The following is a 13,255-nucleotide window of genomic DNA, read 5'->3' as shown; positions in this document are numbered from 1 at the left end:
AGCTAGCTCAGAAAAGAGAGTTACTTTTTTTAAAAAAACAAATAGATTAGGGAGAAAAAGTAAAACATTCAGAAGCACTTCAGGAGTTAGACAGGCTCTCTTCATGAAGTCAGGCTCTTCACGAAGAACAGTTCTTATCATAAAGTATTGCTGATATAGGCAGAATAATGTTTCCTTGTCCACTGAATTCCCTGGAAAAAGTACTAGGCTGGATCTCAGGAATCTTGGCTTTAATCCGACATTTAGAACAAATGATGTGACCTCTCTCAGTGTCATTCTCTTCATGAATAAAATGAAGACGATTGAACTAACATTAGGTATGCAAAGAGCCTTCTACCTCTAAATCTTTTAAAACTATTCTAATTTTTTTAAAATAAGTTTCCAATAGAAGCATATTTGCCAATTATTTATCTTTACAAGTTAAGTGCAGGAAAATACAGATTTAATATTTGGGAGTTCTGCTCAGTTGAATCCCAGATAAACAGAGAACCAATCCTTCACACTAGTTTTGCAAAGCAACAGGTGTTAAGAGTCTAGGCATAAACCAGTTTCCTGAAAGCAATGTGACCACCACTCTTTCCCTTGTCTTTGCCCAGAAAGATCTGTATATAGAACTCTAGGTATAGATGCCCGTTGGTTGGGCAGAGAAAATATTTTCATCTCAGGCTGGTTTTCCTGTTCCAGTCTTCTAACCCTTGATGTGTGTTCTGGGAATAATTCTTCTTGTTTACCCTTCAATTCTCATTACATTGCTAATTATAACATCTCCATCAGACACTGATCGGGAAGGGAAGGAAAAGCACAGCCAAATTAGTCAATTCTTCTACTTTTCATTAGTTTCAGCAGTAAGTTTACAAGGAGAAGAAGATGCAACTATTGGTTTAAAAGCTATTGGGGGCTAAACTGTCGTTTCATTTATTTAGGTTGCCCTTCCAACACTTAGACTCACATCATGGCTACCTTTAAAATGATCTCTTCCTTAATAATAGAGAAATAACAGGATCTACTGAACAAAGCCAGATGCCAAAAATGCTATCTCTCAGGTTGATAAATACCTGTGCAATCTGAAGAGGTTTAGCTTTATCTTTTGAGTGCTGTGCATGTATTTCATATCAGCCAAAATTGTTGTATACTTGATCTAACACTCTTGCCTTTTTTTTTTTTTTTTTTTTTTTGAGACAAGGTCTTGCTCTATCACCCAGGCTGGAATGCAGTAGCATGATCATGGCTCACTGCAGCCTTTACTTCCTGGGCATAAGCAATCTTCTTGCCTCAGCCTCCTGACTAGCTGGGACCGCAGATGTGTGCCACCACATCTGGCTATTTTTATTTTTTTTTTTACCTTTTTTTTTTTTTTTTTTTGGACACAGAGTCTCACTCCATCACTCAGGCTAGGGTGCAGTGGTGCGATCTCAGCTCACTGCAACCTCTACCTCCCGAGTTCGAGCAATTCTTGTACCTCAGCCTCCCGAGTAGCTGAGATTACAGCCGTGCGCAACCATGCCCTGCTAATTTTTATATTCTAATGGAGATGGGGTTTCACCACGTTGGCCAGGCTGGTCTCGAACCCCTGACCTCAAGTGATCCGCCCGCCTCAGCCTCCCAAAGTGCCGGGATTACAAGTATGAGCCATCACACCCAGCAACGCTATTGACTTTTAAGTGGAATTGGAAAATTAGTTTTGACATTATTAAGAAAATATATTTTAAGTTATCCAGGACAGCTAGATGAATTAACAGGATTAAGCCTCTGGAAAGGTGATTTCCTATGCAGGCATAACACACATCTGTCAACATACACACATACAGCCATACAGATAAACATCCATGCATGTCCAACGGCAATAACAGCAGAAAGTCGCATCCTGCCTTACTATGCTGCACAGGCTCATATGATCTATTCTATTTCATCCAAAGAGCATCAGGAGAGTTCTAGACAGCCGGGACAATAAACCCTCTTTCTTCTTTGAAATGAGTTGGGAAGGGAGATGGAAGGGGAGAGTTTTCGGGGTCAGAGCCAATCTTCAGTCCACATTAATCTTGGAGCAGCCCTGACTTACTGGACTAGACTCATCAGACCCCTGTTTTTTTCCTAGCACTTTTCACCTCATGTTGCTTTTCTGTTTTTTCTCTTTCTTGTGGGTTTTTCCAAAATATCTCCAGTTGCTTAACAAGGATTGATGCGATTTAGAGGAAAGGTACAAAAAGCATCAACCACTAGCAAGGCTAGAAGGCTCAATGCAGCCACTTGGCAAACATCGGATTGCCTTTGGAGCTCACTCCTTCCTTTTGTCTCAATTTCCTGCCTTGTGCCTTCCACCCAATGCCCAATGCTCTATCATCCTGTCTGCCTCCCCTCCTACCTCGAGGCACCTGCTCTCCTGTCACCAGCACTCAGAGCCACCTAACGCCACTTTCCACACAAAGGCACTTCACCACATCTGTCACCTGAGCCTTTTCCTCGACAAGGCTCAGCTCTTGGAAGCGTCAAGCCCCACACCTGAGGGAGAAGCAACAACTCTGCCATTCCAGCCATTTAAGGAGAATGTGGTCTTTTCAGTGGAGAAAAACTAAGAATGATTACAAACTAGAGAGGGATCAGGCAGAGGACATTTAGTCACAATTCCACAGCCATGTTGTCAGAGGTCTGAGCCTGGCCAACTCCTCATTATCCACATGAATAGAGAAAAGCTCAAGTGTGGATTATCCAAGCCATCAAAACAGAAATACAATTCGATTTCTTGTTTGGAATGCGCTTTGGTGTTAACATTTAAATATGGGTGTGTCTAGCTGTTCGCTATTCTGGGAATCCTTGTCAAACAAAATAATGAAGCTGTAGCATGAAGGCAAGGCTTGGGCTTGCTGAAAGGCAGTCCTGTTTCCCTTTCCTGCCCCTCCCAGCCTCTGCAGAGCCCAGGGCAACTCCTCCTGGGAGCTCACTTCAAGCAGGGCAAAGAGCAACATAGGAGCTTAAAGCTGAGCAAAATCCCTGGAACATTCCCTGGAGAAGTGAGGACAAGGCAGGCAGAAGTGCTAAAGGGACACTCTTCAGGAATCCAAGGGGCTCCCAGGCTAGGATTTGGCATTCTGGAAAGAAAGCATAGAAAGTAGGGGCTGGGGCAGACACCAAACACGCAGAGGCTCATGGAAGATGGGGCGTCCTCAAGGAGAAAGCCGCACTGCAAGTCCGTCAGGCAGGCAACTGCAGGCGCTGCCAAGGCCAGCTTCTTTGCCACAACTCGGGTTACTCTGGCTGGGTCAGCTGACCTGCAGCAAGGGATTTGGGGCCTTGCACCACTCAGGCATTCCACACCTGCTCCAGAGCCAGCAACAGTGCTGATGGCTTCCCTGAGATCCTATTCCTGGGTCAAGATTAGGTAGGCCACAGACTCTTAGGGAAGGCATCCCTCACTTCTTTCTAGTGGCTTCTGGTTAGCTGTCTCCTTCTCAATTGTGCTGAGAAGCTCTCTTGTCATAGGGAGCATCATAGGGAGTTGCTGTTTGGTCTGGTTGTACAACCTCTCTGGGTGTACCGTGGCAGAGACAGCCCTATGTGTTCGACCAGAACGCTCTTTTGCTGCACACAGAGGAAGACCACATTTTCCAGCCATCTCCATCTCACTGGGGCCTTGTACTAATTCCAGTCAATGTATTGTGGGCAGAAGCCATGTGGGCCACCTTTTGTTGGGACCCCTAGACCTCCCGAATAACCTTCCACGTTCTCTCTCTCTTTACTCTTTGGCCAGTTGAATACAAAGGATCCAGCAGAACCCTCCAAGGCCGTGGGGGATGCCATAGTGGCAAGGCAGGAGGAGCCTCAGCGGCCACCCAGGAAATCCACCTGGCCACAGAAATCACACTGTGCTGTGTCTGAGTGAACAATTAGCCTTAATCATGCAAAGCCACCAAGATTAGAGGGTGGTTACAACAATTAGCCTATCCAATTAATACACATAATCGGTTAGCAGGCCGCAGAATCCTACAGCATCCCTCAGTTTTCAAGCTCCCTTGTTTTTTTTCTTTGTTTGTTTTTAGAAACAGGGTCTTGCTCTGTCACCCAGGTTGGAATGCAGTCATGCAGTCATGGCTCACTGCAGCCTCAAACTCCTGGGCTCAAGTGATCCTCCTGCCTCAGAATCTGGAGTGGCTGGGACTACAGGTGCATAGTCACCATGCACGGCTACTTTAAAAACATTTTTTTTTGTAGAGATGGGGTCTCACTATGTTGCCCAGGGTGGCCTAGAACTCCTGGCCTTAAGTGATCCTCCTGCCTCAGCATCCCAAAGTGATGGGGTTAGCTCCCTTGTTACTATCATAATATATATACAAATCAGCACAGAAATTACAGCTGAAACCAGGTCATTATATTCCTCTATAGTACCTTAAAATTTTACCAGTGATGAAGAGGATTTCTGGTATAGATCTTAGACAAAATAGAGACAGGAGCTCCTCTTCCCAGAAAAGCATTCTGTGTCAAGCACTGATTGATTCATTCATTCATACAAATATTTATTGACTGCCTGCTCCCACACTGAAAGGAGTTAGGAGATACAGTGTGAAGTAGATCAAGTCAGACTTAATGCCCTCATAGAGGAGTCCACATTTGAAATAGAGAGGCCAACCACAAACAAATCATATAGACTCTAAATATCATGTAACGGTAAGTGCTTTGAAGAATGAAACGGGATAAGGGTACAGAGACTGAGGGGGCTGTTTTAGAGGAGGCTTCTGCATATCTGATTCCCCAGGCTTGCACTCGATGAGAGGCTGCCAATCAGACAGTGGGGAAGGCAAGCAGGTGGGCTGATAGCACTTCACTTGCATAGAGGTTTCAAGACCTTAGGAACCAGAGCAAAAGCACACACGTCAGGACTGCTGTGGACAGAGTCATCCCAAGGAATGCCTATGCCCCAGGGTCACAATGTAGAGCCCATGGGCTTCAAAGAGAATATGATACAGTTAGATTCATGTTCCACCAATAATTGTTGAGTGCCTACTTTGCAAAGCACACTATGCGCTACACTTCCCCATTGTTATTTACCTGGTAGCCGGGCTGTTCAGCCGTGGAAGCTTCATTGATTAGAGCTATTCTTAGGGTGATCATATACCCCAGTTTGTCAAAACAGCTCTGGGTTACAACTGTTGTCCCAGTAAAATTATTTGAGTGTTCCCTTTCACTTTCAAAAGGATCTCATTTGGACAATAAGTTACATGATCACCCTAGGGATCCTTATCTATAGCAGGATAATAAACTCAAAGTCCCGAAGTGGTAAAATTAGCCTTTTATTCAACAAATGATTATTGAGTGCCTTCTACAGTGCCCAGTGAGTGCTCTGTTAGGTTGCCCAGTGCTCTGTTAGGTGCTGGAAATGCAAACGTGAATAAATAAAACATGGTCCTTGCTGTGGAATATCACATTGTCATTGGGTAAAACAGATACACAGGCAGACACAAGAGAGAATGCAATGATAGAAATGAACGTTATGGGTGATGTTAGCATCAGAGATGTTGCTCTCCCTTGCGGCACTCGTGCTCACCGGGAGAACTAAAAATGAAGCCATGCTTCTCTACAGCATCATATTCACCCAGAACTGAACAGGATTTTAAAAATCTAATTTGGATTTTTATTCCACTTTTGCTATTTTTTCCAGCCCTTCCTTCCAATCTCCCTGACCTCTAGATGCTGGACTGCCTCGGGGGGCATCCTTTGGACTTTTTCTTCTGCACACAGATTCAATCTTAGGGGAACTCTCCATTCTCAGTCTTCCTTCAGCTCTAGTGATTAATATCCAAATTGTAGTCAACATCTCCACTTGGATACCTGATAAACTTCTCAATCCTAATCTATCAAAAGATTGCTCCTCAGAACCTCAAACCATAAACACCCTCTCATCTGTTCTTTGTAAATACTCCCCAACTTAGGCAAATGGCAACTCCGTTCTCCCAGCAGCTTACACCAAAATTTTGGAAGTTGTCTCTGACTCCTCTTTTTCTCTTACATCCCAAGTTGAATCCTTTAGCAATTGCTTTTGTCTTGTCTTGTTTGTCTTTTCTTTTTTCCTCTCCTCTCCTCCCCTCCCCTCTCTTCTTTTCTTTTCTTTTTTCTTTTTCCTTCCTTCTCTTTCTCTCTGTCTTTCTCTCTCTCTTTCTTTCAATATCTTACACTGTTACCCAGGCTAGAGTGCAGTGGTGTAATCATGGCTAACTGCAGTCTCAACCTCCTGGCTGAAGTGATCCTCCTGCCTCAGCCTCCCAAGTGGCTGGGACTACAGGGCACTATGCCTAGCTAAATTTTTTTTTCTAGAGATGGGGTCTCACTATGCTGCCCAGGCTACAGGAAATGCTTTGGGCATTACCTTCAATATACACCTAGAATCTGCTGGCTTATCACCGCCTGCTAATCACTGCGTGGTCCAAGCTAGCCCTGGTTCTTGCCTCCTTGACTGCAGAAGCTTCCTAAAGGCCTCCCTGCCCTTCCCTCAACCCTACTTGGATTGTGCTCAATACAGCACCCAGTATTACCCCATTTAAAAAGACAAATCCCTTTGTAACTCACCTGGGCAACATAGCAAGACCCCTTCTCTAAAATAAAATAAAATAAAATAAAACACAATAAAATACAACCATGCATGGTGGCATGTCCCAGTAGTCCCAGCTATGTGGAAGCTAAGGCCAGAGGATTGCTTGAGCCCAAGAGTTCAAGGCTGCAGTGAGCTATGATCACACCACTGCACTCCAGTCTGGGTGACAAATGAGACCCTCTCTAATAAAAAAATAAAAAAATAAAAAAAAGAAAAAGAGTAGTCTCACCTGCCAGGAGATTCCCACCTCTTTCAAAATAAAAGCTCTAGTCCTCACAATGGTTTCATGGGCCCTAGGTGATCTGGCCTGGGATTACCTCTCAATCTCTTTTCCTCCCATCCTTCTCCCATGTTCTTGCTGTTCTTTGAAAACATTACATCCCTGCTGTTACCTCTCCTGTCTTTGTTCAAATATCACTTCAGCGAAGCTCTTTCTAATAATCCTATTTACAGTTTCACTCCTTATTCCTTTTCCTGCTTTATTTTTCTCCGTAACCTTATTTCCATCAAATAGGGTTGCCAGATAAGATACAGGACTGCTCAGTTAAATGTGCACTTTACCTAAATAATGGAGAAGTATTTTTAGCATAAGTATATCCCAAATATGGCATGGGATATACTTATACTAAAAAAAAAAAAAATTCACCGTTTACCTGAAATTCAAATTTAGCTGGGCCTCCTGTATTTTTATTTGCTAAATCCAGCAGCCGTGCCATCTAACATGCTATATATTTTATTTATTTGTTCATTGTCTGTCTCTACCAGCTCCCCACCCCCTGAAACTTGGTCCTTACACTGGAAGTTAAATGAAGGCAAGTATTTTTAGTCGCTTTGTTCACCACTGGATGTCTGGCAGCTAAAACAGTGACGTCTACATAACAGATGCTCAATATTCACTGAATGAATGAATTAGTGAGCAAAGGAGCACACTGTCTCAGCCTGACCATCCTAGCCTCTGAAGCCTCTGAATTGCCCTGATTGTTGGAAAGTCATTTCTTAAATGGATCCCTTTCTAATGGCCCCTCTAGAATCTGAGTCATCTCTTTCAGGACAGGCCCAGAGGTTGAATTCCTGAAGTAGGATCCTGTCCTAGAAAATGGGGGTGGGGGGTTGCGGGGGTCAGGGGGACGAGGTAGCCTTATCTTCCACTGGATGCCACTGACCCCGGTAGCCTGAAGGAGAGTGCTGTGCTTTGGCAGCACGAAGGCAGACACTTCGACAGATGACTGTTCAGACTCAGGGATTCTCCAGCCATTACAAAACTTCAAGTTTTCTGCATTTCACTGGGGGATTTCTATCTCTTGTCATTGTAAGTTCTCCTGACTGGCTTAGCTTTGCATTTTCAGCGTGGATGAGTCATGTGTTACTTCCCTTTCACATTTTCATAAAACACACACCTTTTCCCCTGTGCATAATCCCTACTCCCACGCACAGCACTGCACTCCCGCACGTCTTTTTGTTGTGTACTGGCCCCTGCATGAACCTGAGGGAGGGTGGGGCGGGTGGTCCAGGGCTGTGTGGTTTATGAACATGCTGCCTATAGGATCCCACAGAATCAGCTCTTGGCATCACAGGCATCAGATGCCAGAGAGCAGGGACCTCCTCTGGCCACCCAACCCGGTGCGAAATTTCTTTGTAACAACATAAGCTTCTGGAAATTCCCTACGGAAAAGACAAGTCTATTATAAACACAATTAAAGGGAAACTGCCTGGAGAAAATTTACCAAAATTGTCCAACAACTCTCAAGTTTTGAATTAAAACATAAAAGAAGATCCAGAGTTCTATCTATCACCCAGATGCTCAAGCCCTCCCCTGCTGCTCGGATCTGTAAAATAAAACATGCCTGGTTTCTGTGATTTAACTCTAAAATTCTGCACAAACTTTGCAGCCAGCATGCATCTGCCGCATGGAATCCCCCAACCAATGAATGGAAGCTGCCGTCCTAGAGACAGTTTCACAAAAACAGCTCCTTTCTCCCGTGGCTGGAGCCCCGGGGGGAAATGATTAAAAGCTGCTTAGTGATTTATTTGTCATTGCTTAGAGATACAGCTCATGCTGATGGCTCACTGCACTACAAATGTGACATCACCCCACCACCTCTTTTGCTGCTTAAGAAAATCGTGCCAGAGATAAAGTCAAGCCTAAGAAATCACAGTTCTCTATGCTCTACTCAGTTTGGAAAATGTACCATCCCAAGAAATTGCCTTTTTTTTTTTTTTCCTTTGCCAGGTCCCAGAGCTGCAGTTTATAAAAAGCAGCAAGCGGCAAGGGGCACGCGTCCCTGTAACTCCATCTTTGAATGGGTCTGTTACTTACCCTGCATCTGTCTTCTGTCTGCTGAGTAAGGAAGGCACGGCTCACATTTCTGGCTTTCATTTTCTTCCATTGTCTCTGCCTGCCGCAAAAGCTCCTCGCTCTCTGGAAACTTCAGAGCGCAGTTCTAAAAGCTCCCAGAAAGCGCCTGGGAGGGGGCCCGGGGCTGGGGAGGAGGGGACGGTGCGAAACCCCACCCCAAACTTTTTTCCACTCCGGTGCAAAGTCTCCCTCGCCCGAGAAAACTGCATTCCAGCGCGGGGCCTCTTGGATCTCCCCTGCCCCTGGCCCTCCGTCCCTAGGTCGGTCTGTCCGTCCGTCCGTCCGTCCGTCCGTCCTCAGGCGCGCTCTCCGGGGACTGGGGGCTGGGCTCTGCCAGGGCAGGGCGATGCGGGGGTGTGGGGGGGAGGCCTCAACAGGTGACGGCCTCTCCTACCCACAACTGGGCCTGCCTGGTTCCACTGCTGCAAACCACCGAGGCTCTGCAGCCGAGGAAGGAAAACATTTCACACATGATTAAGGCCGGGAGCCTTCGCTGGGAGCCAGTGCCCTCATCTCTTTAATCTCAGAGGCAGAGTGAGCCTCCCAAATCGGGTGATCCACATATTAAAAAACAGCAACCTGTTGAACCTCCCAAATTTCAGTGAACTCCCTTAAAAAAAAAATCCCAAACAATTTGAAAGAAAGAATATATGCTGGGTGTTGTAAGTAAGCACTTTCCGGCACTAACTTTTTAGGGCCCGATTAACATCTATGAAGAGGTATAGCGTCATTTGCACACAGTCGATTTCAATCACTTAATCTGGACTTTTTAAAAAAAAGTTTCTACGTACTTGCTCACTTTCTCAGACTCCTCCCTCCCCCAACACACTTACACACACACACACACACACACACACACACGCAGCCCTTAATCACAAATCTGAAAGGTAAACTAGTAAAGTCAATCTTCTGAAGCTCTCCCAGTTAACGACTCCAAAAATCTGAAAGACAGTGAAAATGCTTTTCTTTGGACAGGCAGAGTTACAACCAACATACTTCTCCTTTTAAACCACCTACAAATATTTATTTTGTTCTTTACCCAGTCCTTGAAAAACTGGCAGAGTTCCCAGAGAGTGAAAATAGGAGGCATGATGTCCGAAAAAAAAAGAGGATGGGAAAATAATTTAGGCAACATTAGCTCTGCGATGTCAGATATCTCAGAGTAACACAGTAGCTAGGAGGAAGAGCGCGATTTTGTAACCTGTAGTAGCCCCGTCACAGGAGGGGTAAAAAAGGACAATGGTTAGTCTGGTGACCATACCTTGCCCCAGTTTACAGGGCATTCCAGCAAGGTTTGAGATTGATTTAGATCAAGAATGTGTGCAGAACAATGGCCAGCCTATGTTCCAGATTGTGACCTCGAGTGACCTGTGTGTTTTGGCAGTGGGGGTGACGTATTTTGGCCATTTAAGACATAAGGATGTGGAAGCACCTTATGCTTCCACAGACAAAGGATGTAGGCCAAAAGGAAAGGAGACATACCAGGAAGTGAGTTACACTCACGTCAGGAGGGGAAGAAGAGAGCCCCTCAATTCTTAACGGGATTTTTCTTGAAATCCAAGAAGACACGGTGAATCTTTCAAAAAATTAAAGCAGTGCCTCGGCAGCCTGAATAGAGGCAGTGGGGTTTGCAGGGCAGATAACTTAAGGTCTCTATGACTTTGCAACAGAATTACCTGGCAATCTTGCTTTAAGGAGGAACTAATCTTACACAGTTTCTGTCCTGGTGGCCCCTGGGCAAAGGCCAGATGAATCTAGTTTTAACCTTATTATTTCCTTAGGTGCAAAATGTTCATGAAGGAGGGCCCTGCTGTGTTCAGCCTTTCAGGTCCAGATCATCCTGATTCTTGTATACTGTTGTGTATTTGTCTTTAAAGTATTAATGCTAGGAAGAGTGGGGAGGAGGGCGGGAGAAAAGTGTGTGTGTGTGTGTGTGTGAGAGAGAGAGAGAGAGAGAGAGAGAGAAACACTGTAGCAGCAGATGCAGCAGCCCAAATCAGATGTCCCGCAGCCTTTGGTTGTGACCCCAATCCCCTTGCTCTGGTGTCCTGAGAGCCCGTGCTTAACAGCTCCTACCTGTCATTTGGTGTAGCACAAAGGCAAAAACCCCAGGATGAAGGAGGCAGCAGAGGGCTGCCACGGCAGTTGGCAGCCGCAAACAGCACCCTGCCCCAGGGCCCTCCTGGCTAGCTCAACCCAGGCAGAAAAGATCCATTGGCAGATGCTGATTAAGATTTCCTGGGGGCTGTTTGGAAGGTGTCAGAGCAGTCTTTCAGGCCTCTGCTGACCCCTAGATGGACAAAAATAGGGAAATGTCTCCCACCAGGTCTGAACTACCATTTTCCAGGCAGCCCAAGGAACCCCCTTGGTCAGCCGACCTTGTGTTCCAGCTGCTAGGACCCTCCCCTCCCCCATATGGGCCAAGCCCACTGCCCTCTCTGCTGATATTCCCGGAAACAAAACTCTGTGATATGCACAACAGAAAAAGGCATTGGGGGAAGAGAATTAACATGAATCATTAAGGATCATGAAACCTAGACATGTATTTATGGTAAAATAATGTTCTTTTGAATGATCAAACTTTCTGACCATTCTATAGGGAAAAGCTTCTATTGGATTACTTACTGGCCTTTTGTTCCTCCTTAATAAGAGGAACTGAAAACAATTTGAGAAGGCACTCTATTTGCCCTTGCACCGACTATTCCATATCTTTCTCCAAAGCACAGAGACCTTCCTAACAATTTAGCACTGATTGTCAGTGTCTCTGGAAAACAGTAGCTGTATTCTGCAATCTATATAAACCTGGTAACTCCGATCTTCATGAAAATACTCTTATTGTCACTGCTGTTACTGTGGAGATGTTCTTCTTTCTGGAAGAAACACTATTTGAACTAGAAGTAGGTGTATTTCTTTCTGGTTTAATTTAATTTCTGGGCTTAAAAATTGCTATTACATTGCAATCTGCCTACTGCTATACTTTGAAATTTGCTGTGAAAGGCATAAGGAAAGCGGGAAGAACTTGAAATCTGATTTTCCTCCAGTCACATAAAGAACTGGAATAATAATAATACCAGGAGGCTAAGTTTTCAACTCCGTTTCTGTTAACAGGGAAAGGTGCAAGACTATTTCTTGGTTAGTGGTTCCATATGTTGCAATTCATGACTCAAAATGAGCTACCACATAAAACAAATGTCATTTAAAAGGAAAGACAAGTGATGAGATAAAAGAGTGCTGTAAAGACAAATGGTGATTTTGCAGTCATAGCTAACCCGTTACAGAACTGGACCATTATTGGTGTTGATAACGCAACGTAAATGGCATCCACCACGAAGAGAATTAATCACAAAAATCGTAAACAATTGCATATGATTTCTCAGCAGGCCAATTATAGGGTTGTGGAAAGCATGTCAACTTCCTTCATGTAAATTTTTCTTTTTTTCCTTCCTTCTTTCTTTCTTTTTTTTTTTTTTTTTTTTGAGACAGCGTCTTGCTCTGTCACCCAGGCTGGAGTGCAGTGGCATGATCTCAGCTCACTGCAACCTCCACCTTCTGGGTTCAGGTGATTATCCTGCCTCAGCCTCCCGAGTAGCTGGGACTACAGGCACATGCCACCATGCCTGGCTAATTTTTTGTATTTTTAGTAGAGATGGGGTTTCACTGTGTTAGTCAGAATGGTCTCGATCTCCTGACCTTGTGATCTGCCCGCATCAGGCTCCCAAAGTGCTGGGACTACAAGCGTGAGCCACTGCGCCCGGCATTTTTTCCTTTTTTTTGAGACGGAGTTTTGCTCTTGTCGCCCAGGCTGGAGTGCAATGGCGCGATCTTGGCTCACTGCAATCTCTGCCTCGAGGGTTCAAGCAATTGTCCCGCTTCAGCATCCTGAGTAGCTGGGATTACAGGCATGCACCACCACGCCTGGCTTTTTTTCTTTTTCTTTTTCTTTTGTATTTTTAGTAGAGACGGGGTTTCACCACATTGGCCAGGCTGGTCTCGAACTCCTGACCGCAGGTAATTCGCCCACCTCGGCTTCCCAAAGTAATCACGCTGGGATTACAGGCGTGAGCCACTGTGCCTGGCCTATGTAAGTTTTTCAACAGAGAAATCATTGCAAGAACCAAGAGTAAGTGGAATTGCCCTGATACATAGTTAATATTTTTTCACTTTAAATCCTATTAAGAACCAGATAGTTGAAAATGACTTGACATCAGGCCACAAAAGAAATAATTAATGCTTGCTGAAGTCCTTAAAATGTACTTTTCAAAGGCATTCATAACTGTGAGAGTCAATTAAAACAAAGTGAAAAACAAAGAAGTCAACAA

The 13,255-nt window shown here is 44.7% G+C and overlaps 1 protein-coding gene across 30 annotated transcripts in view; it reads right to left on the bottom strand.

The window, feature by feature from the left end:
* KIAA1217 overlaps positions 1-13,255 on the bottom strand; it is an 854,498-nt gene that overhangs the window by 330,861 nt on the left and 510,382 nt on the right. For 5 of the 30 annotated variants that reach the window (XM_016962770.4, XM_063781486.1, XM_003951601.6 and 2 more), the window contains exon 1: positions 8,898-9,653. The exons of 21 other annotated variants lie outside the window; for them this stretch is intronic. In XM_016962770.4, the coding sequence (XP_016818259.2) occupies positions 8,898-8,967 (70 nt within the window). In that variant the 5' untranslated portion in view covers positions 8,968-9,653. Of the gene's footprint in view, positions 1-8,897; positions 9,654-13,255 lie in introns of those variants that run through there. 4 more of the 30 variants (XM_009458072.5, XM_507697.9, XM_063781494.1 and 1 more) reach the window with 2 other exon arrangements.

Source organism: Pan troglodytes, chromosome 8 (genome assembly GCF_028858775.2).
Source record: "Pan troglodytes isolate AG18354 chromosome 8, NHGRI_mPanTro3-v2.0_pri, whole genome shotgun sequence".
In the NCBI taxonomy this organism is placed as follows: Eukaryota; Metazoa; Chordata; class Mammalia; order Primates; family Hominidae; genus Pan; species Pan troglodytes.
The sequence above is the reverse complement of the archived record's forward strand: the minus strand, read 5'-3'. Positions and strand labels throughout refer to the sequence as shown.